The sequence below is a fragment of the Anabas testudineus genome, chromosome 3 (genome assembly GCF_900324465.2).
Source record: "Anabas testudineus chromosome 3, fAnaTes1.2, whole genome shotgun sequence".
NCBI lineage: Eukaryota > Metazoa > Chordata > Actinopteri > Anabantiformes > Anabantidae > Anabas > Anabas testudineus.
In genome coordinates this window covers 1,338,581-1,365,969 of record NC_046612.1, presented here as the reverse complement: position 1 = coordinate 1,365,969, position 27,389 = coordinate 1,338,581, and the positions used below count along the sequence as shown (strand labels likewise).

Sequence of the window (27,389 nt, the reverse complement as noted above, 5' to 3'; positions counted from 1 at the left end):
CAAAGAGGCAGTGACATATATTTCGGAGATATCGGCACTATCAGCAGCCCGCTCCCTGTCTGTTCTCGGTATGTGAACAGGCTGTGAAGTGTGTTCAGAAACATTTTCCATACGAGTCCTCGTTTAGGCAGGAAAACAGGACGCTGACTCGTACAAACTGGACTGCAGATGTTTGTGAGGAGTCGATATGAGGGAGAAGAATCTTTATGTGTGCTGTGGATCAGGCAAACGTTCATATTCATAAAACTAAACAATGATGACAGCGTGTTAGCTGGTCCTGGTTACTCGGCGTCTCTTGATTAAAAATACTTTTCCCTCCTCGTCTGTCAGTGGTCTTTACATTCATAGGCATTAATGGGTGAAGTCAGTGGGAATGTGTTCGTCTGTAGGTGACAGACTCGTGACCTTTCCCGTGCTGTAAACATTGATTCAACTCATTTCTGGTCAGACGTGCGAATCCCAGCAGACAGGTTCCTAAATCTGGTGAAGTCTGAAAGCAGAGGAGTAGAAGCCGACAGCAGCTCATCAGTGACCAGTGTCATGTAGAAGTGAAACTACGACTATGACTGTGTTTTACTTCACATGTACATTTACTTAGTGTGTGAAGACGTACACATGGTTTAATGAATCAAAGGTACTGTAGAAGTATTAAATATGAAAACATGACTTGGTGTAATAGAAAATCTGGATCAGCAGGTTCAGCAGTGTAGTCCAGATGTATCTGTTCTGTAGCCATGTTTTCCAGGAGTCCTGGGACATTTCCAGGCTCAATGATATATAGTATGTATAACCTCTCCAGTTAAACACCTGGAGCTCTGTAACCTGTCTCTATTCCAGCCACTGTACTACGAAAATGATCTTGTTCTTTCGATTAACGCCCGCAGCTCATAACCTTGGGTGACGTTTGGAATATAGAGCAACTAGAAAATTAAAAGCTTTGCCCTCTGGCTCAGCTCAGTTCACTACAGGGTCAGCATTCGTGCAGGTGCTTCACCGGTCCGCCTGTCAATAGCACACCCTATTTTACCATCGATCATGAACAAGTCACAGAGATACTTTCACGTCTTCACTTGGGGCAACGCCTCATGGGAGCAATCCACCATTTTCTGTCAGAGAATTATGGTCTGAGATTTGGAGGCGTTGACCTTCATCCCAGCTGCTTCACACGCTGCTGCAAACTGCTCCAGTTCATGCTGAAGTTAATGGTGTAAAGGAGCCACAGAACCGCGTAAGCTGCAAAAAGCAGAGAGGGAGTCGGAGGTCCCTGAACTAGAGACGCCTCCTCCCGGCTGCACCTTCACATCTTGTGCATGAAAATCCCAAACAGGATTGTTGACGTGGGACCTGGCAGAGGCCAACACCACCTGCAAATGTGGAGGGATGAGAAAATGTGAACAAAGCAATGTAGTGTACAACACAGCTTAAAGTTTCATACATTAAACAGAAAACAGATCCTTTGGACACTAGGAATAGAAAGAATCATGTTAGATTGAACCTGTATGTGACAATATCCAAAACATCAGAAGAAGTTTCAAACAGCACATCCAACAGCAGCAAACAGTAAATGGGAACTATCAAACAAGCCCAGAACAAAGAAAGCTGAACTAGAAGCAGACGTTAGGATCGTCGTCGTCTTTTCTCCTGCAGACATCAGGAAAACGTTCTTTATCTGTGAAGGTACAGGACTGTGTCCTGTGACCTAATCAGTTCTCTGTACATGAGGTATCCTGTGATTGGAGTCGTGGATCCATGCACCCTAGACAGATGAATCCTTGAGATTGTGGTGATCCAGCGGAACACTTTCACACACCGAGTTTAACACTCATGTCGTGTTTCTTCTTCTGTTCTTCGATCATTTGGAGACTCTCCAAACTATTGATCAAACACACTTTCTATCATGGGCAAATCAATTTTAATGGCAAGTAGCAAAGTCACAGTGAAGAACACGTACTCACACACAGCTGTGCGTGTTTGCATCCTGGACGTGTTATTGAAGCTGGTGGGTGGACACGGACGCTCCACGCTCGCTAACCTGCTGCTTGTTGTCTGATGTGAAGCGCCTCTGGCTTGATGACGTTCTGCTTTTCAATTAGTCTAATGAGCAGAGTCAGTGTGAGATCGGGTTGGGACAGTCCTGTCAGTTCATCACACCATGTCAAATCATGCAGCATTTCATAAGAGCATCTTTTAAACCAACGGGCTTTGATCCAGATCGATGTCCTAAACCTGGTCTCATCTCTTGATCTCCAGTTTCACCTTACAGTGAGCCCTGCAGAGCCGCCCCAACTCATTCTCCACAAAAAAGGACTACATTAACTTCACCCCTCCACACGTAGGTGTGTTCAAAGAAGCCATTGTCAGTGATTTATTGGTCTGCTGTCCTTGTCCTGCTGAAGGGACTTCCTCTTTGTCTGGGCTCAAAGAAGCAGCAGGCATGAATATAAATGAGTTAATCAATTTCACACAGTTTGTCTGCCGGACAGCCCCCACGCTGTTGGCTTGGAAACAAGTTCAGATAAGAGCTGCAGAGCGTGCCGACAGGGCTGCAGCGTCGCTCGGCCATGTTTCAAACCAGCTTTGGACAGAATCGAGTCTAAGAGACGAGGTCGGCCTGTGGTCCACTGGTCTGTATCTCGTGTCACTGGGCTCCTCTGTCACATGTCAGTCCTCTTGTGTTAAATGCTCTAAACTGTCTATGTTTATTTGCTGATTCGCTGCATTAGTTTATGTGTTTACTCAACTCGTCCTTTGTGTTAAACGTGATTTCACCTCTTTTTTATTTTCAACTCTGCTTTTCTTTCTCCAGTTTTCTTCTTCTTCTCCTGTGTAACACTGGTTTGTAGAAAAAAGAAGAAGTCATCCTAAGACACTGTTTTATTTCTCTTCTTCTACTTATTGACAGAATTCATAATTTTTTAAATAATTTGTGTTATTAATTGATGCTATCAGCTCGTCTCTGTCTTATATTCTCTTGGCTGCTCAGGTGAAAAAGGTTTAGCCACGCCTCTTCCTGCAGAGCTCTTTTTAATCACAGGAAGTAGCAGCAGGTGTGTGTATGGGTTTCAGCACACAGGACAAAAACAGTGTGAATAGCACACGAGGAAATGCTGCAATGTGACGGTCTGTGAGTCTGCTGGAAATGCTAAAGAAGAAGAAGAACACGAAGATGTGGGGAAATAGGGCAACGACTGGATGATGACTGTTTAGAGAGGTCAGAGGCCACGACCTGCTGCAAGAAGGTAGGATAAACCTGCGTTTTTTTATGTACTGAAAGTCATTTAGTGACGGATGTGCAACTGAAACACACAGAAATTAGACTCTATATTATATATTGTAGACATTATATTATATTTTCTACTGAATTAAAGGAAGAAAAGAGTCCATGCTGCTTCAGCCTGAGTAACTAACTGTCACAATCTAGAAGAGCGACAGGATGAACACAGAGTGGTTTGGTCTGATGTTTGGTGGCTCAGTCGGTGACGTGTCCATTTTAGTAATTAATAAAGGAGACGTGAGTCTCTGTTCACGTGACCCCTACTGTGTGAGGAGTTAACAAACATGGTGATGTGCACAGTGAGAGTGTGTTAGGACAGAGGTTTAACGGGATCTCATGTGACATAGTAGTAGTAATAATAATAATAATAATAATAATAATAATGACTTTCTAATATTTAAGCGCCGTCTTCACCTGATTATAATTGAGTTGCTTCAACATAACAATAAATATTCATGCTTTAGTTTCTAAAGATGTTCCAGGAAACTAATGAAACAATTTGTCTATGAATGTTTTGCAGCTCTGTTCATTACAAACATTTAGCAGATGTGTTAATTAACATCTCATGTAATTGATTTTTTAAAAAATAATTTAGGAGTCGTTGTTTTTTCCAAAACTTCGACTTAGAACCTGTATGAAGTTATTTTAATTAATATAAATTTATTTGCCCTTTTTAAATCATTGAAGGTTAAAAAACAGATCTTACTGTACAGTTTTATCAAAGCGAACGTCATCACCTTCACCAAGGAGGACACTGCATTTACTTATTTACTGGTGCGTTCGTCCTCACTGATCATTAATTTTAACTTGATTTACTCAGTACACTGACAAACAGGCTGTATTTGGGGTGTGTTCAGGGAGACCCTGTACGAGCGACAACACTAAAACACAGTAAATCAAACTGATGACAGCAGCTGCTTGTGCAGTTTAAGTAGTGGTTTTAAATAAATAGTAAAACTTTGAAGTCTAGAGCTGTGTCTTTCTACTTATTTGTGCACGAACAGTGATGAAAACAGAAGAACAGAGACTGTCTTTAAACTCGCCCTGTCTGGTAAATGTCCACTCTCAGACTCCACAGTCCCTCTTCGTAGCTCCGCTTCATGTTAGACATTCGTTGTTCCTTCCTGTTGGGGCCACAACAATCTGTCTCCCTTGTTGAAAACAGTTTATGTTGTTAGAAACTGCTCGCTGTCCCTGTAGAGCAGCAATTCAGGCAACAGACAGCATTTCTACAAACTTCCTGCAGTGAGCGCAGCAGATGTTGTGAGCAGGTGTTTTGGCCTCTGTTCCAGATGAGAAGTCAGTTCTGTAATTGGAGACCTGGGGCCACGTTGGACCCACACACACTCGCATTTAGCACCAGCGCTGCACCGCTTGGGCTTCATTTACCAAATGTTGCAGTATGTCTCTCTAATGAATCCATCGTGTAAATGCGTGTTCACCCTTTCGCCCTCATTAACTGCTGCTGCAGCCTCCTCACTGAGCCATGCGAGGTCAGAAAGAAGAGGAAGGCCCTCTGATCACCGGCCGTAGCTGGCGGCTGCTGAGAGGCTCCTCGACCGTCGCCCCATCGGGGGGCAGGATCAGGAGAAAATACACTTTTAATGAAGCGGAAACTGTGCAGTTTACTTTCATGTTAAAATGCAAATGAACTCATGTAAAACAAGTTCAGAATGCATGACACATGACACATGACACTGGATGTTGGGACATTCGATAAGCATCTCGCTGCTGGCTGGTGTACGTATAAGCTCCTGAATACATTAAAGGACATTATTCTGCAAATGCTGCATGTTGATGCACATTTGGGTCCTGAGGGCTGTGTCACAAACTTCAGCTTAGTGTGCGTCTGAACCTAACATCTGTGGTTCTGGAGAACTGCTGTCATGACTGGCTCTATGTGATGTGCAGCATCAGCAGAATTGCGTCTGTGTATTAGCTTCACATTAGTTTGTGGAGTTTTGTCCGACATCGTCAAGTCTCAAGTGGACGACACTGACATTTAATAGATCAGAGGCACTTAGTGTATGAGATCATAATGTCAGAGATAAAAGCAACATATTTTTACAGCCTGTGTTTAAAGCAGCTCTTTTCACCTTCAGACATAATTAAACACACTCGTGAATGACAATTATCACTGCTTATTACCTTTGGTTCCTCACCGTATTCCAAAAGTTTGAGACTTAATGAGATTAGAACTACGAGTAAAAAGTGCACTCACTGTTTTCTTTAATTAGAAAAAACCCACGCTCTGAAGGAACTCAAATATAAATCCAGCATTTTGATCAGATGCATCATAAAAACACTGTGTGCTCTTCGCCTCTTTGGCAGCAGCAATTATCTCCTTCCAGTTTTAACCAGTTTTAAGTTGCAGTTTGCTCCTAATGAATGATAAAATGTCACCACAGTCTCTAAAACGCAGCCAACGAGAGCTGAAGCCACGAAGTGTTCCGAGAATTCAGAGAAAACTAACAGGGAAACGATTTTGGTCTTAGATTCGTTTTGTGTCTGTAAAAGAATAAGTAGTAATTTACTTTGTGGTGTTTGTTGTTGTTGGCATCACTTCGGGTTGGGGCCTGACTGATCTGTCTGACTTGTGTCATTGTCTTGTCTGATGAAGACTTTTGAATCTTTAGACTTAAGAATTTTGTTTTCAGATTGCAGATGAATGGAAGGAGTAAGAAGCAGTCCGAGCTTTAAGTGACTTAAACATCCGTGCTCACATGTCGGATAATGTAAAGGCCTGTTTTCCAGTAGGGTGTTCGCTGAGCAGTTAGCAGATGCTAACTAAGGCAGAACAAAGGCATCAGTTCCATATGTTCGGTCAGTTTTAGTGATTTAGACTCAGACAGGACCATACTTGACTTTTTCACGTGGGTTAGGTTTTGATTAATTTGCTCTTTACTGTCCATCTGAATAATTGAAGTCTGTAATGGTTTAGATGTTTAAGCTTCATCTCTGCATGTTGCACAACTCCATAACTTAAATAATATAATTATTAATTGTCCATTTTACTGAGACGGTATTAGTCAGGTCTGTCTTCGTATGTTGGTCTGATCTGTTTCTGATGGTCCTGAATGACGGGCGCTGCCTCCCGGACCAGTCTGTTGTATCTTTGGTTTGTTTGCCGGTGATGTTGTGGGATTCTCCCTGTAATGATCCTGTTTCACGTTTGATTGTGCCGTTCACACTGAGTCGAAGCTTAAACACTTATCTTTCTAAGCAGCAAATGTGTTTACATTTGGTGCCGTGTCTAATGATGGAATAGTCTATTAAGTCTTACCGTGCAGGGCTGCGGTGATTAATGAGGTGCTTTTAGTGCATGTTCTACATTATTGCAGAGGAATCTACATATGTATTTGAATAAGAAAGTAATTTGGCATCAAAACTTTATGGTTTATTTCTGGCTGCTGGGAGCAGCAGGCTCCCTATTAGTCTGCCCCTGATTCTGTTTATATCCACATTTAACTATTCCCCATCCCTTTGTGCTGAAACTCTGTAGAAAATGTCAAATGTGTGAACTTGTGTGTTCTGAATGAATCAAATATTAAATATATGAAACCAAACCCAGACATTGTTGAAATTAATTAGTATATTGATTGATTAATTTGAGTCTGGAGCCTTGTGGCAGTAAACTGAAAACTAAAGGACATGCTCTCAGTTTAAGACAGACATAGACACAAGCTTTTAATTAACTGAGCAGAGAAGAACAAGCTCCTGCAACACGACTGTAGAGATTTGATTTGTGACAACTGGTCGACCCACCTGGACCAGGTCTGTTCCAGTCTGGGTCAGTCGTATGCCCAGCTTGGTAATAACTCTCCATTTATCCCACGAGCACGGAGACATACATAGAGACCATTTCTAACTCCTCAGACATCTGCAGTGTGAGATGCCGAGCCGCTCATGGCAACAGTGAAAATGAACAGTATGTAAAACCCGAGACCTTCACTGATCATTACTGATCTTTTACTTCAGAAAGGTACCGTTGGATACTGGTACCGAGTTCCACCAGGTTCTAGTAACTTTAAACTGCAAAGTACTGGTGATTGGTTCTTTATTGTATAGTACTGTTCAGGACTAGACCACGTTACGACTTTAACAAAACACTTTTTAATTTAATGATTAACAGGTGATATTTCAACATCACCAGGTCTGGATTATAGTCCTCAGTGGGGCGCTCGCCCTCTCCAGGGACCCAACAGTCAATAAAACACCAGCAGGACAATAACCACCCCTGAGTAAATATGATGGATCCATCGGTGTCTTCCTTCTGTGAGTCTAATCACTGCTGAGAGAGAAGGAGCTTTGCCCACCTCCCCCTTTATTGAGCTTATGACAAAGAGAAGAAAGAGAGGGGAGCCGTTATTGCCATTGATCTGAGGAGGAGGAGGAGTCCTTGGGGCCACTGGTGGGAGTTGTTTTTGTTGGAACCACATCGATCCTGCCTCTGCTCTGACACTAATAATTGGCCTGTGCCCGGCCCGCTCCCCCAATGGCTCCATCACCTGCTCCTGCTCCACGCAGAGCACAGGCCACAGCTCCCGTCAGGCGGCTCGGGACCAGGGAGCGACCTGGATAAACCCATCAGAGTGGCAGAGAGGAGTCTTTAAAACATATGAGCTCAAAGCTGCACCAGGAGCCTCTTTCTTCCAGCTACAGTCTGATCACAGACCACGAGCAGACTGGAGGCTGAAGTTCCTTCTCAAATGGAAATGAGCTGCGTTTCCAATTAGTAACAATTAATAAGAATTGAACTGTTAATGCCTGGTTAATAATTCCCACTTCTCATGCACTATTCCATATTTGTGTTTCTGCTGTTCTTAAGTCTTTACTAGAAAAGAAGAATATAACACACGAGTCAAGGTTCCCAGCTTTTCTGATTCAGGTGTTGAGAAAATATTAGTCAACACTGTGTCAGTCAAACAGTGACTGAGGGAGAATCAGCGTGTGAAGAAGGTTTTCTTCCATCAGTACTAATCTGAAAACCGATTGCTGAAGCGATCTACAAACTTTCCAGAGCTTACAGAAATATTTGAGCGTTGGGGGGGGTTAGGCCTCAGGTTAGCTGGTGGGTAAGAGTAAGATCATAGTTCAGAGAGGAAAGTTGGAAAAGCTTTAAAAAGAAGGTGGATCTAATAAGCTCTGGGTTGTAGTCCGTCTCTGGTTGTACCACTGTGAGGAACGTGCACAGAGTCATCTGCAAAACAAACGCAGGTTTGTGCCTGGATAGTTTTTCACTTTATGTTTATTTAGTTATTTCCTCTGAGCGTGATTCAGAAGTGATGCTAATGAAACGCTGATCTAGCCAGTGGACTGTTCAACAGATTCAATAGATTTGATTATATTGGTCACTGTGAGATCTGAGATCTTTACATTTGTCTCGCAGCACAAAACTGCACAGTGGAAAAACTCTTTTACTGCGACTGCAGACAGATCTTATTCACTGAGACTGAAGAATGACAGAAAATCACTCACAGGATGAGAAGTAGAAACAATCAGAACAACTCTGAGCTATTTATCATTATGTTCCTTTTTATATTTACTAGATGTAACTTTGCTTTACAGTCACACTCTGTAAGGTCTTAAACAAAAAAGTTCCTTGATGACTTCTGTTGGGATTTGGTTCTATACTAATAAAACTGAATTGAATTGATTTTGAACTGCGTTACACAAACAGTTCTTATTTACAGCAACATTAGTTAATTAACATTTACCAATTAGCATAAAGCTACATCTTCCAGCTGATCATACAGTTGAGTGAATGAAACTGAACATCATCCTCCTCATGAAGGAGGGACCGTGGTGTACCTAACAAACTGGCAGCAGTGTAGTTTGGTTCTGTTTAGCATTGAGCTGAAGCTGAACACACACACACACACACACACACACACACACACACACACACACACACTAATTAAGCTCATGTAATGTTTTTCCCTTTACACATATTTGTCTTCAGTACTCAAACCATACTTGAAGTATTATCTGTAACAGATGTGTGTAAAACCTGGCAGCATACAAGTGACAGGAGAACGAGGAGGGTGACTCAGTCCGAGGGAGGCAGAGCTGTGAGTCAGTGATAAATGCTGAGATCAGCTGTGATGGAGTGAGTGGCGTGTTTCTTAATGAGACACGTTTTATGACCGGAGTGAGAGGTTGATTCCTCCACTGGCTGTGGTCCGGGTGCAGGTTGTTGATGGTGTGAGGAACCTGTGATTAAACTGTTGAGTGTTATGAGTTTGAAGACGTTCTCCTCCTTTGTTCTGTTAGTGAAGCACTGAGTGGGTCACTTCTAAGATAAACTCCCTTTGAGACGTTTCATAGAACCAGTGTAAGTTTCCAAGTCATACTTATATTAAACAAATGAAACTAATAAAATGTTCCCAGAAAACATTTAAATAAAAGTTATTTCATATAAAAGAAACCCAGCGTCAGGGTTGGTTTTGTGATTCAGCTGTTGACTCAATGAAACCATTAATTCATATAAACGAACAGAACCTCACATACATACATTTGAATTCACTCTCCGTTATGTTTAGCTGAGTTTAGTTTCAGGTTGATCTCAATAATACAAACGGAGGAGAAGAAAGAAGCTGGTGAATTAGAGGTTTGAGAAGTTTCTACAGAAGATTCGATCCTTCAATGAATACTAATCTGAAAACCTTCACATCACTGGAGTCGGCTGTAACTGACGTGAATTGAACTGACGACTGCTTTATTCTCTGTGAAGAAGACAACTACAACTTCCCAGAGTCTACACACACGTTTGATATCAAATTATCTTTCATGAATTCATGAATTAGCATATTGTACTGTAGCCCCAGGGTTGGCTCTAAGGTTAGTTACTGCTTCCTCTGCAGCAGTGTGTGTGATACAGTGTTGGGCAGAAGAAACGTGTTCAGCAGAACACATCATGATAATGAGTCTGTGGTTCAGACAGATGAATGGAGAGAAGAACAGGATCCACTGGAAACCACAGGTCATACGTGATAATCACAGTTTCTCAGATGCTGGAGATGAAGAAATGCTCGACAGTTTTTCAAGCTCTATTTTGTGACAGAAAACTGGAGAGAGGGAGCCCATTATTCAAACAGCACATCTACAAAAGACAATTCAATTTCCAGGCTGTGGCAATAAATGTCAGAGCGGGAAACAGCTGATGGAGAGTCGGAGTGTGTGTGTGTGTGTGTGTGTGCGTGTGTGTGTGTGTGTGTGTGTGTGTGTGTGTGCGTGTGTGTGTGTGTGTCCCTCTAAGGTTAACACTTCATACAATTTCACCTCGAGGTCCATTCATTAGCTTCATCATACCACACAGTTTTCATCAGCTGATACATTTTGAACAGTCATCATAGGATTGTTGATACTTTAATGAGCTTTGTTGTATTTAGGGTCATGTTGTATGTTGTATGTAGTTTGTGGTGACGTGTGTTGGTAAACGCACACATCGGTTGGTCGGAAACCAAATGCAGGTCTTGACCCAGAGAACAGTTGTCTGGTCCCCACTTGTTCAGTTAGTGTTAGTTTGGGTCTGTCTCCATCTGCCTCCTCACAGTATCATGGGAACTCTAGTTCCAGTCCTTGTCTGTGGTATTTACTCTGATGATTATGACAAATATAACTCAGACCAACAAATAAGAGCTTTTTTGTTCTGCAAACACTGGCGGAGCATCAGAGGCTGCACCTGGGCCCCTGCAGGCCCCGTGGTCCCCAGTGACGGCTTGTGTTTGCTCAAATAATGGAAAACAACAATGCCGTAATTATTCTTAGGTAGAGCATAGGTAATGGTTTCCTCTGCAGTACATTTACCAGCACTTCACTTCACGACTGCGCTAACTGCAAAGTAACAGTAGCTACGCAAATGTTTGGTCATTCAGAATCACACAGACATGCAAACACACGAGTGGTCCCCACAGGAGAGCTGTGGTTCAAAGTTCAAGTTGAAGAAATTAGATTTGTGTTAAATCCGTCCGGCTGAGCTGCGAATGAGGAGTTAGCATATAGCTGCTCAGTTCTTAAAGTGCTGCCCTCAATTTCTATAACATTCATATGGATATTTATTGTGTGTTCAGTTCAACCCTCAAACCAAACGTCAGGACTCTGAGCGTTGGCTGTTGAGGTGTCTTCACTGAGTCATTGTACATATGTGCAGTGCCTCTGGTGACACTCTGTGCATATGGGGTTGGCTGTCCTACATGCAGAGAGCCTGACTAATAATTGATAAGTTGCTAAGAACCCTGGAGGGGAGTGGATGTATTCCCGCTGTGAACCGTCAGCTCGAGGAAAGCTGATATTACGTCTCTGTAACATGTGCCAGAGTTGAAGTCTGCTGCAGGGCTGCTCCACATACCGATCTTTAACTCGGCCCTGAAGTGCAGGGTGTGTGTTAAAAGCGTTACAGCGTGCAGCTACGCAGACCTGCTGAAGGTCTGAGATTCTTCGAATGGCAAGAGTTGTTGTATGTCATAGAGCTACTCATGTTAGCATGCTGCTCGTGTTAAAGGAATATACCAGATACCTGACTGCCCTCAGATCAGTTACACACCAGTAATCAGGATCTGAATCTGTAGCTTCACATTGGAAAACTGTGAGACAGAAATCTGCTTTATCTTTATGTCATAAACACATTATTCTGTTTTAGAATCTAGAGCCACATCTCCAGCCCCACAGCTGGTGATAGATGGGTTTAGACGCACTCTTCAGTCACATCCTCGGTAGTCCTGCTGCAGCTCGATCTGTCAGTTAAAAAGGAATAAAACTCAAAAGAAAAGGCACAACTTCAGCTGTCGATACACATCCTGTAATAATCAGAGATTCACTACATGTTGGTGAAGATAAACTGAAAACCGTAAATGTTGACGCCTCGGTAAACGGCACAAACAAGGATTCAGGAAGCAGGTGATGTGAAGAATGCAGATTTAATGTCTGGTTCTGGAAATAAAGGTGTTGACAGGTTGTAACGTGTTGTGGCTGAGGACTCCCTCCTAATGCAGGTTTTCTTTTCGTGTGTGATCTGTGACGGTCTAGCTTTACTACCTTCAGTATTCAGCTTTCTAATTTCTACTGACTGCTCTCTGTTCAGTCTCAGCTGTTCCTCCATCCAGCGTCTCTGTTTGGCAGAGACGTTCAGTCTTCTGAATCCCTGTATCATCAGCACCAATGCTGACGTGTGCTGAATATCGTTCGGTTAGTGAGAATTAGTAGGTTAATTACTGTGATTGACCTATTTTACATGAACAAAGATCCTTCGATCTATTCCCAGTTTTATTAGTGCAGCTTCAAAGACATCGTTTCTTTACTACATTGCATTTTGTAGCTTTGGCCAAAGCCTCTATCAGCTGTAGAGATCTACTACTAATCTAATAATTCTATTTAACTCGGTTTTATTTGTATAGCACCAAATAGTCATCTTAAGGCACAGAAAAAGGTTTAAGATCTTAAAATATGTAGAAATCAATCAAATTAACACTTTTCACAAGTTCTGTACTAGAAAATTTTTAACAAACCTAACTCACAAAATTAGGAATGCTCAGATTGAACTTAAATAAGTGCATTATTAAAACCTATCAGCGTTACCTAATGTTTGATTTGCCCTTCATGCAGGAGGCTGGAGTTCAAATCCTGGCTAAGGACCTCCTTCTTCTTACCGCCTCTTGTACCCTGTAAGTCACTTTGATATGAGCGTCTGTCAAATGACTAAATGTAAATGTAGTTTACTGATGAGTTCATGCACACTGTGTTCAACTGTGGTGCTTTTGCAATAGTCAGGTTGAGTAGGTCTAATTTAGGAGGTAATGGCAATATCAAATCACACTTCTAAATAAATCCATAAAACATCTAATTGGGTTTTTACATCCATTTACAGCTGCTCCACCAATGCACTCGCACGTGTTCGTGTATCAATACACACTGGATAATTTTAACAATATGATACAATATACTTTGGATTGCACTCCTAAATACTTAACCTGCAGAAAAAGAGAAATAAATGAAGAGAAGATCACTGCTGGGCTATTACATCCAAACTGAAGTTACAGTAGTTGTACACACATGGACGTTTCACACAAGCTTCGATCTCCAACCTCGATTAAAATGATCAAATCCTGAATATCTTTATGTCTATCTATCTATATGTTTGGTTTAAAAAACCTGCATTAAAAAGTCTTTAAGGATGAAGAATCAGTGTAGAAAAACTCCAAAGTGATAAAAAAGGGCAAATTTATTTAAAGCACTTACATAGAAAAATATGATTGATTTGAGTCAACAATAATAAATAGAGCGCCTGACTTTCCTCAGGCTCTGTCGGTACAACAGTACAATCAATATCCAGTTTCACAATACAGCAAAGGCACTAGCATTTACCACAATCAACAACGAGTCAATGGAGGCGGTGTGGCTGCAGCGGAGGGGGGTGGGGGTGAGCTCTTCATGGTATAGTTCACACTCTGCCCGTGCATGCAGCCGTCACGTGCACCATCACTGACACTTCATAACACACTCACTCTGAATTATTTTAAGATTGGAATCAGTTCCTGTGTTTTTGTCCAAAAGCAGGTGTGAAGGAAATAAAAGGAGACAATGGGAAGAAGAAATGTAATGATGATGTAAATCTGTCCTGTGCCACTAGAAAAGGAGCCTAAATACACCAGTCTGAGCCAAAACTGAGACCTCTGACTCAAAACCACTAACAGAAGTCCTCAGAAGATCACGATGAAATAATATTAATAAAATAATGCTGAGCTGTGGGAAGTGTTGGACGGACAGACCAAGCAAACGATGAGTTCGTCCAAAAATAATGAAAAACTAAAATTCTACTTAAGAAGGATGACTGAGGTCCAACTGAAATTAAACTCAGGTAGTTGAAGGTTTTTGGATTCTTCTTCAGTTCTTCAGTGGTGGTGTTCACATCCTCAGTCACTGAGGTCACATTAGCTGCAGAGTGATCGGACTCACGGACTCTTTGTCTTTGCTTCTATTCTAGATATCTGATCTTCAGACGTCAGGACACATCACTAATTAGATATCTGTTCATTTCTGACCCTGACAACAGAACAGTTTGACTAATGTTACAGACTTTTTCAGTCTTAAGACATTTTTGCTGCTGTTTTGCTGTTTATTACATATGTAAGGCTCCTCAGTTATGTGATAGAAGATGCAGTTTAACTGCTGTGGAAAATCAATCAAAATCAAGTTTAACGTAAGTTAAGAGTTGAGATGATGATGTCAAGCTGAAAAACATTCATTTGTTTAGATTTGAAACAGCTCGTGGATACATAACATTTGAATAAAATGATTTAATTTCCGAAAAAGGTTTTTAGTAATTTCAGTTGGACCAAACAAAATGTGGGGTTGTGGTGGTTCAGTAGATGGCACATACAGTGAATCCGACACATTAGAGATGTAACGTACGAAGTACCAGAAAAAGCTCCTGTTGTAACAACAACTCACTGAAGTGTCAGTGTTGGTCATGTGAGTTGGTCCCAATCACTCGTCGTTCTTCTGCTTCTTTCACAGGATGAATGATGGAAAAATGCAAAATAATGGTTATTTATGAAAATAACATGTAGTGCAACTGTTTACATGCAGGGAAACATATGACCAAGACAGAGCGAGGGGACACTGACGACAAGCAGTTAGCGTGTTGGAGACGTGCCACATGATGCAGGTGTGTCTCACACTCACTCACACACACACACACACACACACACACACACACACACACATCCCTGAAGTCCAAAGAAAATGTGAAATAATTTGACTGGGACATGATGGATTTTCATTTAAAGGTCAGAAAATAATAAAGGAAAAAAAAAATCAGCTGATTCTGATGTAAAGTTGTAATCAAACACTGTAACTGTTCATTATTCATTGGTTTTGATTTACACTGGAGAAAAGAAAAATGGAAATGTCCTTGAATATGTTACTAAATATCATGGAAAGTGATAAGGCTTAGTTTTCTCCAGTTCGACTGGCCTCTCGATGTCGTCTCCTCATTCGTTTTCCCAAAGCTACACCTGCTCCATCATAAGTGTTGTTCAATAAAACATCCAGATCTCCATGCAAACGATGTCTTCTGGAAAAAACTGATTGTCTGAACAAATGGTAAGAATACGTTTGTATTTCCCCTCCTTAAAGCTCTGTCTCATCAATATCCGCTCTGCGACTGTCCAATAAATTCAGCGTCCAGGGAATCTGCGCTCAAGCCGTCCTTGAGTTTTCCTCTTTGCATCTCGTCCTTGGTCACCTTGAGGTGGGGTCGACTGGAGAATTTAAACACAGGAGCCCACCAATGTTTGAAGGGGCTGTAAAGCTTTACCATCATATTAGCGCTCGGTGCCGGTACTGTGCGCGGTGCAGCGACGTGTCAGTACATGTCCGAGCTCCTGGAGCTCAGAAGCTGACTCTGAACCAGGACTCGCTGGCTCTCAGCAGTCCTGGTTCTTACATGTTCCTCTGGGCCGTGAGGTACTTGAGAGCAGCCGAGCCGTACTTCCTGGACAGGTCCTGGTGGAACTCGTCCTTCAGGGTGTTCAGACAGTTGCGGTAGCTCGAGCTGGAGCGGAACTTGGAGATGTCAAAGCTGGGAGCGTGGGGCATGTGGATCATGAAGGCGTTGGGGAGGACCATCAGGTCGTACTCCTGTAAGAGTATCACAACAAACGGCTTCAGACCAATGAAGTGAAAGTAATGCTAAAGGTATCTGATCTCAATAACAAATATTCTGTTTGGGCCTGTTAGGATACAGCAGCTCATTTACTCCCACACAGAGAGCTGAAACGTACCAATGATGTGTGGGAGTAACAATTCTCAAAAACCTATTTAGCATTTCTGTATTTCATTGACCAGTTCTAGTCAACAGTGAACCGACTTATTTCTCTTTGTCTCTCTCAGTTTCAACCCATGTCATCCATCCCCACTGTGAAGAAAGAACCAACAAGTTAAAATCCATTGATACAGTGAGTTAAAAACTGTGCTTCGCTCTAATATGTACAGGATATCTCAATGCACTGTTACCATGGCAACAATGTTGATAGACTCCCCTTTTCTAAATGTTGGATTGTTCTGTGATATGAGTTTAAATATAGAAAATGGTTTTCATTTGCTTTATGATGTCATGGTCAGTCAATAACAGACTTTATTACTAGATTTATTACTATCTGAGGAGAAATGTTTCACTACTTTCATCAAGGAGCTTCTTAAGTCTGAGGAAAGTTGTAGGTTAGTGATCTCCAAACGGATCCTCGGGGGTGTTTAATCTGAATGGGCTCATTAGGTCGACAACAGAAAGGTGGGAAGTCATTTGTTGTCCTATTATCCTTAGAAGCCACCTACTGTAGGTTCACATGGAAAATACTCCATGTGAGGTGAAGTTCTCAGACACAGTCTTCAGTTTTCCATGCTGCCCTTTCATCCGTCTCCCTCCTCCATGTAGGCCACACCTGCCGACCCACTATGGGGGTAGGATGGGTTGTAGGAGTGGCCGTCTACTAACAACTCTGCCTACTCATACCCACCTTATGAACCTTTAAGTCATTTTTTAAACAAAACCACCCTGGAGGATAAATTTGGTTTTCTAAGTCCAGCTGCCATGAATCAACAAAGGATCTTCATATATCACCTATTAAGGTAAAGTTGGTTGAGGTTTTTTGTCTGTAAAGTAACCAAAGCCGTCAGATAAATGCAAATCATCATCACTCCCATTGTGCAGACGTACCTGTGCATCCAGCTCCATGATGTGGGACACCTTGTTCCAGCCGAAGCCCACAAAGCGCTGGTCGTATTCTGGACAGTCTCGTCTCACCACAACGTATGGTTCGAAGTCCGGCTCCCACTCCACCTTGTAAGGGGTGGTTGCTGTTCGCCATTTGGCGTAGTTGGTGGGGGCGTGACCTTTAGGCCACACATGATACCTGCAGAGGTAGGAAGAGAAGATAAATGAGAAATGATCATTGTGTGTCCAAAGCTGTGTTCTTCAGGGGGAAATAACTGGCTTACACATCTCCCACTCCACTTATTTGTCATGTTCAGGTACCTGAAGGTGTAGAGACTCCCCATGTCCAGCATGGAGAGCAGCTCCGCTTTGGATTTGGGGAAGGACAAACGGTAACGCAGAGTTTCGAAAGCTGGAACCACCAGAGCCTTCTTGGCATGAGCCATGTCCAGCTGAACCACAGACTTTCTGCAGGGAGCAAACAGAAGGTGAGATCACATCAACAGTCGCAAGTAAAACCTGTAATTACCGACACATAAAGTAGTATTAAATGAAGTCTGTTACACTGAGTACGAGTAAACCGAGTTTAAAATTCAGAAATAATTTAAGTATATACATCAGTTGTCAGTTTTTAGGTACATTAAAATATAAAATCTAATACAACTGAATCACATGCCCCCAGTTTTATACTGTAGTGTTGATTTTTGTTCACTCTGTTTGTAGTAATTAGGATTGATAAAGCAAATAACAACACATTTACCAGACAGGTAATCAACTCCTCTCTGAAACAAAAACTGATAATTCTCACCTCCTGAAGGAGGATTTACTGTGATATAGTAAAGCTATTATAAAATGATTTAGATCTAAAAGTAGACCAGTATGTGCAGTGTGTTGTTCAAAGCGATGGTCTTCTTACTTCGCAGTAGTCTCACCTAAATAGACACATTCATAGGACTCTTATAAAAACCTCCATTAGTTGTCATCACTCTTTTTTGTTACTGTAACAACAGTTTCATGTTTGCCATGAAAAGAGGTTTAAAGTCTGAAAGGAACAAAGTGTTAGTGGTCTCACAGCTAATTCTTAGTTTCTGAGGCCCAAAGAGGACAGCATGTGCCTTTTCTTCCCCTCCTGTCCTGGTCGTATAGGACTACAGCTCATCTGGGGTTACGTGGAAACCATAAACTAGTTCTGACGTGCCACTATTGTACTGCTATTACACCTGTGTGGGAGGTACGCAGCAGTTACCTGAGGTAATCGTAGAGACCGTACATCGGCAGGAAGTCCACATCGGTCAGGAACACATAGGGAGTGTTGGCGTTCTTCAGAGCCACATTCCTCACCAGGTTGACTGGGTAGAACTGTCCCTCCTTATAGACGATGTGGTAGCCGACGTTTTTTCGGTTCTTCAGGACTTCGGAGGCCTGAGCGTAGCGCAAGAACTGCTGAGCCTCTGCATCGGACATGTAGAGCGCCAGGCTGATGGGGCCTTCCCAGTGCTTACAGATGGCCTCCAGCATCTGCAGCCTACAGGAAGCACAGACGGGGAGATGATGGGGACTAAACTACCAATATTAAATTGAGCTGTTTTTACTTTATCCTTTTGGAATTCTACACTTCCAGGTCCAGGTCCAGTTACTAAATGGACACTGTAATGAGATTTTCACTGCTGTTTCCGAGGTCCATAGAGGAAAAGTTGTCTCGGCTGGAAGAGCAAAGCTCAGAAGCCAGATTACAGCAGGGTTTCCTGACCTGCAGCCTTCTTATCTTATTATGAGGTGAGTAGATGTACAGTGTGTTGCTAGTGTACCTGTCCATGGAGAGCTGAGCCACCAGTGTGATGTCCGTGTCGTCCTCGGTGGGTGTGTACTCGTACTGCAGGAAGTAGAGGTGCACTCTGTGAACGGTGAGACGCTCCCGACGGAAGTCGTAACACTGATCGTCCTCGTCCAGCTCCTCCAGAGCCGTCTGCAGCTGAGGGGACACAAACACCGTGGTGAAGGAACCATTTTCAATCAGACTACCTCGTTTCCTTTTTGTCCAAACTGGACCATAAACACCAAAACCAATACAACTCATCTGGTCTGAACAGAAGCAGTGTTACCATGGCAGCCACACAGCTGATTCAAGTCCTGCTAAGTAAAAATGACATGTTATATTTGGAAATTATTTCAAACACCGTCTGTGTAGCAGTGAATGAGCAGCTGAACTCGGTGTGTCTCTAACCTGGACGCTGTCTGGACTGGCCTGACTCGGGCAGCCGAACAGCTCCCGTCTCAGCAGGTTTCCGTCGTACTCCAAGAAGGTCAAGTAGAGGTTCCTGAAAAACTCCACGTGTTTGTTCTTCACGCGCAGCTTCTTCGGAGAGTTCCAGTGGATTACCTGAAACCATCACGAAGGTAACTCGGCACAAAGTCACAATATAAAAATACTATGTCAGTAGTTCCTTTTTCTGCTTTTTCACCTTTACCTCACAGCTGTAAATGGAAACTTTGATGATTCAGATAAATGTGTGTAACATTTAGAACCAGACATAAAAAGGTACAGTATCTGTGCTATAGCCACTGTCTGACAGGGTATTTGGCTCAGACACCATCTAGTGTGGATTGTTGATGTGACTGCCCCAGTAGAAATCTTTAGTTCTCTGACCATCGGTTCACACTATTCACCCTCAGGCTCTGAAGGGGACTTTACATCTTCAGGCACCTGTAGGATCATTTATGTTGGTGCGATGGGAACATCTGAATGTCCTTTTTAAAGACGTGTCCTTTTTACGTCCTATTCTCAACCCCAGTACAAACCCTACCTCCACACTTGATGTGTTGTTGCTGTCCTGAATCAGCTGTTTTGATTTCCTAAGGCAGGTAAAGTGGGGATTTGTTCACCACCTTGCTCAGAACAGTTTTTTTTTTTAACACCTTAATACTTGCCTCCAGCAGTAAATAACCGAAGGTGTGTGTGAACGTACCTTGAGGTCGGACACCTCGGTGTAACACTGCTCAGAGCGAGTGTGATCAGACAGCTGGACGTTCCAGAAGCAGGGCAGCTGGTGCACCAGGACCGGGTTCTGCTTTATGAAGGCATTAAAGATGTCCTGTACACAGGGGACAGACAACAGGCAGCTTTAACAAGAGTCAGTGTGTCCGAAGGACTCAGTGGATTTTCAAGGACACACGTTGAGGGCTAGTTCAAGGTGAACATGCCTCAGAAAGATAAACATGCTGTCAGTGTCTTCATGTCTCTGCTGGTTCTCCGCCAACCTCAACACTCAGTCCAGCTGCACTGGAGTCTTAAGACCAGGACTGAGTCTTCAACCACAGTGGTTTTATTGTGACTAAACTACATGTGTACATATGGTAGCCTACTGTTTAAAATCCAGAACCATCTGACTAATCTGAATTTTGAGTTTTTAACAGTGTTATTGTTGTATTGTTTGGTACAGCTGCTCATTTATTTTTAAATATATTGATTATATATTTTTTTATTTCCGAGTGCTCTGCCTCTGTTTTTTCCCAGTTAAATTGATTTACTTGAACTCGAGTGTTGAGATAAAGGAGTTCTGATCTCTACAAGTCTTTGAATCACTTTTGTGATTTTAAGTTACAGAAATACAGTAAAATTGAAAACTGCCTGTAACCACACTGCACTGCCTGTTTTTAAAGCCCAGTCACTGAGCTCAAGTTCAGTCTTGACCTTGGAAATCTTTGACAGCACTTTGCACAGCAAACCTTCTGATGGAGACTGAAAGGTGTGACTGAAAACTCTGGAAGAGGCTGAAATGTTTATTTCCTCCATATGTGTGTATTTGTACAGTATAGTAAGAGTCCTGTAGATGAAAATGAACCCATTGGCTAACACTAGCATGTTTTATTACCATATAAACTGAAAATAAAACAATGGAAAAACCATCATACACTTGTTTCTGTGTCTGTCTCGTGTATAAAAACTTGAAAAGAACCCGTTTCCACTGACTCATGTATTAATAGTATTATACTGATAATAATACTTTGCTTCTAGATAACTACATGAAACTACCAGACTACATTTATCAGTGTTGTGTGGTCTTTGGTGGGTGGAGGTTTTCCTGACCTGGTCAGCCAGCGATGTACTGAGCATGCTCATTAGCTCCCTCTCTGCCGTCAGCCTCCACATCTGCTCCCAACCGATTCGCCGCAGTCGTTCCAAATAAAGTAGAATGACGCCTGGAAGAAAGCACACGACAGGTTCACCACCTCTGAACTGCAGGTGCTGAACACTCCCAATCAAACTGGATCTGTCCAGAAAAAACTGTCACCTGTGTTGAAACCTCGTCCCAGTGCGGGCCAGGGTTTGTGGTTTTTCCACAGGTTGCCCAGGTACCAGTCACTCTGGTTCTCCACCAGGCCTATGACCTGTTTATCTGCAAGAAAGCAGCAAATAATGACCACACAGTCCAACTCTAAAAATACAGTTAGGAACAAAATAAACTAAAACTAATCTTCTTTCATCAGCTGAACAAATTAAACCAAAGAGGACATTCGCACTGAATTGAATGTTTTGACTTTAAAATTGATTAGCTGCCTCTCGTTGGACATGTGGCCTTTGACAAACTGCTGCACCCACATTTCACTTTGCTTCATCAGCCACATGAATGAGGCAGCATGTACGCAAATGTAAAGTAATACACATTAAAATAAATTAGAATTTTAATTGATAAATTCTGAAAAATTGGACGGCACAGATTGTTCATGCTTCACGCAGAGATCAACGTTTGAGAACTAGTTTATGCAGCTTGGTAGAGGAGTCAGTCGATAGATTTTTAACATCTTACCTGTAAACTTCCTAAAAATGCCCCATAGCTCAGCGATATCGGTGGCGAAGGTGATGTCCGTGTCCAGGACGATGACCTTTGACAGGTCGGAGGGCAAAGCTTTGGTAAGTGTCAGCTTCATCAAGCCGTAAATACCTGAGTAGTGTTTGTTGGGGATCCACGACACCTCGGACTGAAACACAAAGAAAAACATGTTGGATTCATTTCTGTTTCTGAGCCGCCATCTTTTGAAACGGGTATCACATCACATCACACTAATCATGTACAGTGAACAACAACGACACCACGATGATGCTACAACCAGTGTGTGTGGACGAACACACCACCACCTTCAGCACATTTGGCAAAAGCTCTGTACAAGTTTTTTGAGTCTGCAAATAGTCTGTTTTAATAATTGTCCTGATACAGAGTGCACGGTGTGTACATGTGATCGGCTGACTGTCTCGGCTGTTTGTCTCCAGTTCAATGCGAGTCAATGGAAACTAAAGAGGCGGCAGGTCGAAGCATCTGACAGCACAAAGGACTCATTGTTCAGCACAGAGAGTGAGGGAGGAGAATGTGATGATGTGACGGAGGGAGCGCCAGGTTGGAGTCACCCGCGCACTCATTCAGGCTCGTTCCTTACATTCCTGTCGCTCTGAGAGCACATTCATCAGCTTCATTTAAAGTTTTTGGTGCTTTTGTACTCAAGTGACACTTTGCTTTGGGAGAACAGAGTTTCTCAGCTGCCTATTGTTGGTTTCCAGTGAAAACCCTGTAGCCCCGGTTCACTTTAATGAGCAGAGTCTACAACTCCAAATCACAAAGAAAAACTCTTAAGTGGCCTGTGGTGAAGCTACACTGAACAATCAGGCTTCGGGAAGCAAAATCTCACTTTACAGGATATTGGAATGTGAGTCCAACATGTAACAATAGAAACATCTTAACTTTACTCTGACATGTCGATAGCTGCTACCCACAACCTGTCCTAACAACTGAACCTTTCACAAGCTGTGATAATATCTGGGTTATTTAATTTAATAGTATAATGACCATGATTCAGCATATTACTACTTGTAGAAGAGAAGTTTCTTCCAACTCGTCACCTTCACTCTGTGGTATTATGGTACATTAAGCTCTACCTTACTGATAAAAACCTAAAGAGTCAAAAATGAGGCTAAGCTGCACATTGACCCTTCAACACATGCTAACTATCATTCCGTTGCATCTTTAATGAACCTCAGACACACAAAGACGCAGGCGGAGGAGGTCACTGAATCTCTGATGTGTTTTCACTGCTCCCTTTTTGTATTTATCTCTGTTGCACTTTGATGCTCTGTAAACTTGTACCAACTGAGTCTCTTATATTAAAGGGAATTTCTAAAGATATAAGTCGACTTGTGTCCTCACAGCTTTGGACTGTTGACACTTTCCTTTGATATGATAAATGCAGGATTTGACTTTGAGTCACCTTGTCCTAACAGGAAGCAGGAAACAGGGATATGTAAATGGATTGGCTGAGGACTGACACGGAGTGTTTGAGGCAGTAGTTTCCTCTTACCTTGAGCTCATCTGCATCGTAGAAGCTGACTTGAACGGACGGTACCATCCAAGACTGGAACAGAGAACTCAAGATACGGTTGGCTACTGTGTCGGTGATGAAATGAAAGTGGAGAGGATTTCTCCTGAGAAATAGGAAGAAAAGACAGAAAAAATGTGGGTTTATTCCAGCAACACTTCTCCTTCTCAAACTATTAAACCTTATCTGGATTACAGTCTAGTGTTGTGGACAGGTTTCCGCAGGTTTGGTCTAAAAGCATCAGTGTCCTCATTCAACTTTCAACAAACACCAGAGCAGCCCTGTCCATCCAGTTAATATCAAGCTACCACTCAGCTACTTGCTGCTGTTTATTACATGACATTCTAACATGGAGGCTTAGATTACATGTCTAACTTTTATCAACCACTCCCATTAAAAAACAAATCTTGAGTCCTGAGTCTGACTTCCTATACATCATTTCTCTGTGACATACACAGCACATGTCAGTGATCCACACTGTCTCACTAGCTGACATGTTCCCCTGATACAGTCCAACATACATCATGCTGCCTCAAGAGGCAACATGTTGATTAATCTGCTGCTAAAAATAGTCTCCAACAAATGAAGAGAGGAAAGAACTAGCATCAACCAAGGCCAACATCGCTTCACTTCTGCTTCATCTGGGACAAAACATACTGCAAAGACTACAACAGTCAACCAACACGTAGGTTCTGTGTGTGAGGAAATAACCCAGGCAGACACAGGGAGAACATGCAAACTGGTGGATTCACACCAGGAAGGACTCCAGCTGCACAAACTGTAAACAAAGCAGCATGTTCTCACCATTTTCACCCCACTGTTGCTCATCACTAGGTCTACTTATGAAAAGCTGCAGACAGGAGTCCTATTAGTCCTAACTGTGCAGGAGCACCGCCAACACTAAGCCAACAAACGTCAGCTCGGGCTCGAAACCTGTACGAAGGACGGAGTCAGAGTCAGATGGTACCAATAAGTGCATCTTATTTACAGCTTTATGAAGCCTGGACAAAGAGATGAATGTATTCTGTGTTAACCCAAAGATCATAAAAACTGCATTTTCTACACACACACTTTGACTTTTATCGAGGACCTCTGGCTGCAACAGGAGTCGCATTTATCTAAAAACCAACAGACCAGAAAGAGAAAAACCCAAATACTGTGCAGCATCATCCAGATTCACTGAAACAACCACTCACATAAGCAATCTGCCATTTAGTTGGTTTGTCAAATCCACATCCTATTCATTGCCAAACAGCAGCACATCAAATAGAATGAGGTCAAATATAGGAAAAAAAATAACTCAATTGATGTTTAAATCTTTAAAAGCCATTTGAGCAGAGCTTATTGAGGTCAGCAAAAATCCAGAAAAGAGCACAATGAAAGCATCTCGACGTCTAAATCCACTGAGTCCTGAGCATTAGAAAATAACAAGTTAGAAACAGGACAGCTGTGTTCAGGTCTACACAGAAAGACAAATCAACGAAAAGCAATAATGTGAAGAGAAAAGAGAAGATCCTGAAACCTCAACACAACATTTCATTTAAAGCTAAACTTTTCTCAGACTGTTAGAAATGTTAGGTTGGAGTTCAGGATTTTCTTCCTTTCAGAACTTCACATTTCATTAAAGGTCAGGTTTTTATTTTCAACATCTTTGTGTCTATGTTCTTTACAGGCTGATTGTATTCAAGGATTTTCAAGGTACGAGTGCTTTCAAGAGGTCAACATCCTCTTCAAAGCATTCAAACAGCTGCTCGAACTAATTCAAGGACACAGAGAGAGAAACAGAGGAGACGTCTGTTTGAGACTCACCTGTGAAAGAGGACGGACTTGACCAGCGTGACCACGTCTCTGCTGGCGTTGTGACCGGCACAAACGCACGCTACATGGATCAGCTGCAGAGAAGACAAGGAGAAGACAGGGAGAGTCAGCGGCACTTTAACAGCTCATAGTTTTAGCAGGAGGCAGCTGGATGTCCACACTTCCCCCCTGGTCCACAGCCTTCATCTCTTCATCTTTATAGCAGATTGTAAGAACAACATGTGACCATCAACATCAATGCTTTAGCTGTGAGTTCTGCGTAGCGTCATTAATGTTCTCCTCAAAGTCTGAAATCTCCATTTCTTAGTTTCTAAGCCTCCATTTTGGAGATACAGTAGATACCCCCGCCCCACTACTTCACATAATCCAGGACATTCACTCCACTCTCTGATGTGAATTTTCATATTTAGCTTCTCAAATATGTATGATTTCATGTCAGTCGCTTTTCAGCAGCAAAATTCTTTGAAAAGTTGGAGCTCAAAGGCTGGAAACCACTTCAAAGAGTGAGCGTGTTCCCCCGGATTTTAGTCGCTGTCAACCTCCCTCGGCTTCGTTTCATCGATTAGTTTGTATGAACTGCTGTGATGTGGTGAGTGTGATGGTGCATGTGCAGCAACATTATTGTCTCCGATGGTTCGGTAGCACTCTGTGGAACATTTAACACAGATTAGCTGCTGCTGTGTTTCCTGTCCTGACCTCACACTTCTGGACGCTGGGCGATCGAGGACACTCCGTGTGGTTGTTCTTCTCCTCCGCTGTGTTGTCCCCGTCCTCTGGTCCTGTGTCCGCAGAGGCTCCCCACTGCTGGTTGCCATAGTTACCATCGGGCGGCTGGACAGCGGTGCCCTGCGATTGGCTGAGCTGCAGCCGGATCTGCCGGTTCTCTTCCTCCACCTCTCGAACCCGCGACTCGAGGACAGCATGCTCCAGGACCCGGGCTGCAGGGGTGTCGGACAGACAGGGAGCCAGGAGGAGAGAGCGACCGTCTGAGGAGGAGACAGGAAGCTTAATACTGTTGGCGTGTGTTTACAAGACAAATTCACATTTTTACTGGTTACACAATCATACAGCTGTCGTTTACAGTCCTCCTCAGCCCTCTCCAAGCTCATGTACATTCACGTCAGAATAATATCTACATCACAAGAGGTTTCACACTTTCACAACAAGGTCTGCATGTGCATTTCTTCCTGATGGTTAAATGGGATTCCACTGGTTCCACCAGTTGTTCCTGTTACGTATTAGAAGAATGACGGACCACTGCTTTTAATATTTAAGATCAATTTTTGCAGTGTCAGTACATGGACCTCTATTGGTCTCTTCAGTGGGTCCACCTGCTCATCACCAACTGAGCCTCTGAACTTTGATGCGGAGCACGGTACATTATATCAACATGTTTGCATTGTCATTGTCACTGTGAGTTCAGCATTTACAGTTATATTTCTGCACAGTGATGACGAACTCCAGGTCTCATCTCACCCCTTCACAATCACTGGAGGTGACAGCACGTAGCAGCGTGGTCATGGTTTTCTAGCTCATGGTTCGAACATGCTGAGAATTGGTGAGCATCATGTTTTCCCAAGTCTCACGCTTGAAAATTGGCTCATCACACTTTTTCTCCTCTTTCTCCACCTTCCTCCCTCAGTTTCTGACAGACTAGGGTGTAAACGAACTCCAGAGTGGCCCAGGGTGGGGTTTCTGTGAGGTTTGTTACTAAACACGGTAAAGAGATGAAGACCAGACGACACCGATTTCCTGATGGAGCTTATTTCTGAGGTCGAATTTAAACACTGGACTGGAAGATTTGACAAATTCATTCACCTGTAACAGTTTATGTCCATTTAGGGAGCAGAGCTGGTCCAACAGCTACAAAGCAGAAATAATCTACACGATTAACATGCCATGAACTAACTAAACAATCCAGTTTACATTTTGGCACATGTTTAAGAGATGTGAGAAAATAACCCAGTGGTTCAACAGCCAACACTCGATGAATATTTATGTATCTCTCTCAACAATCTGAACACAACAGCAGTGAATCCAAAAAGCGTCTTTAAATCAGACAAGTGCCGCTGTTTTTTCCTCACTTTATTTTATTCTATTCTTCTTACTATTTAACTGTAGGTAAAGTGTATTTATACACGTGTGCTACAGGGTTTTTAAATTCCTTGTATATTTAATCATCATCTTCCTTATTCTCCTTTTATCTCTTCTTCATCTCCA

General features: G+C 42.6%; 1 protein-coding gene across 2 annotated transcripts in view; it reads right to left on the bottom strand.

The window, feature by feature from the left end:
* Window positions 1-13,492: 13,492 nt before the first annotated feature.
* The window catches only part of large2 (LARGE xylosyl- and glucuronyltransferase 2), a 60,054-nt gene continuing 46,157 nt past the window's right edge, over window positions 13,493-27,389 (bottom strand). For both annotated transcript variants that reach the window (XM_026378561.1, XM_026378562.1), the window contains 13 exons: window positions 25,866-26,155; window positions 25,161-25,243; window positions 23,334-23,457; window positions 21,794-21,965; window positions 21,278-21,382; window positions 21,073-21,185; window positions 19,952-20,077; window positions 19,210-19,365; window positions 18,794-18,957; window positions 18,232-18,510; window positions 17,307-17,453; window positions 16,989-17,184; window positions 13,493-15,913 (listed from right to left, as the gene is read on the bottom strand). In XM_026378561.1, the coding sequence (XP_026234346.1) occupies window positions 15,716-15,913; window positions 16,989-17,184; window positions 17,307-17,453; window positions 18,232-18,510; window positions 18,794-18,957; window positions 19,210-19,365; window positions 19,952-20,077; window positions 21,073-21,185; window positions 21,278-21,382; window positions 21,794-21,965; window positions 23,334-23,457; window positions 25,161-25,243; window positions 25,866-26,155 (2,153 nt within the window). In that variant the 3' untranslated portion in view covers window positions 13,493-15,715. The remainder of the gene's footprint in view (window positions 15,914-16,988; window positions 17,185-17,306; window positions 17,454-18,231; window positions 18,511-18,793; window positions 18,958-19,209; window positions 19,366-19,951; window positions 20,078-21,072; window positions 21,186-21,277; window positions 21,383-21,793; window positions 21,966-23,333; window positions 23,458-25,160; window positions 25,244-25,865; window positions 26,156-27,389) is intronic.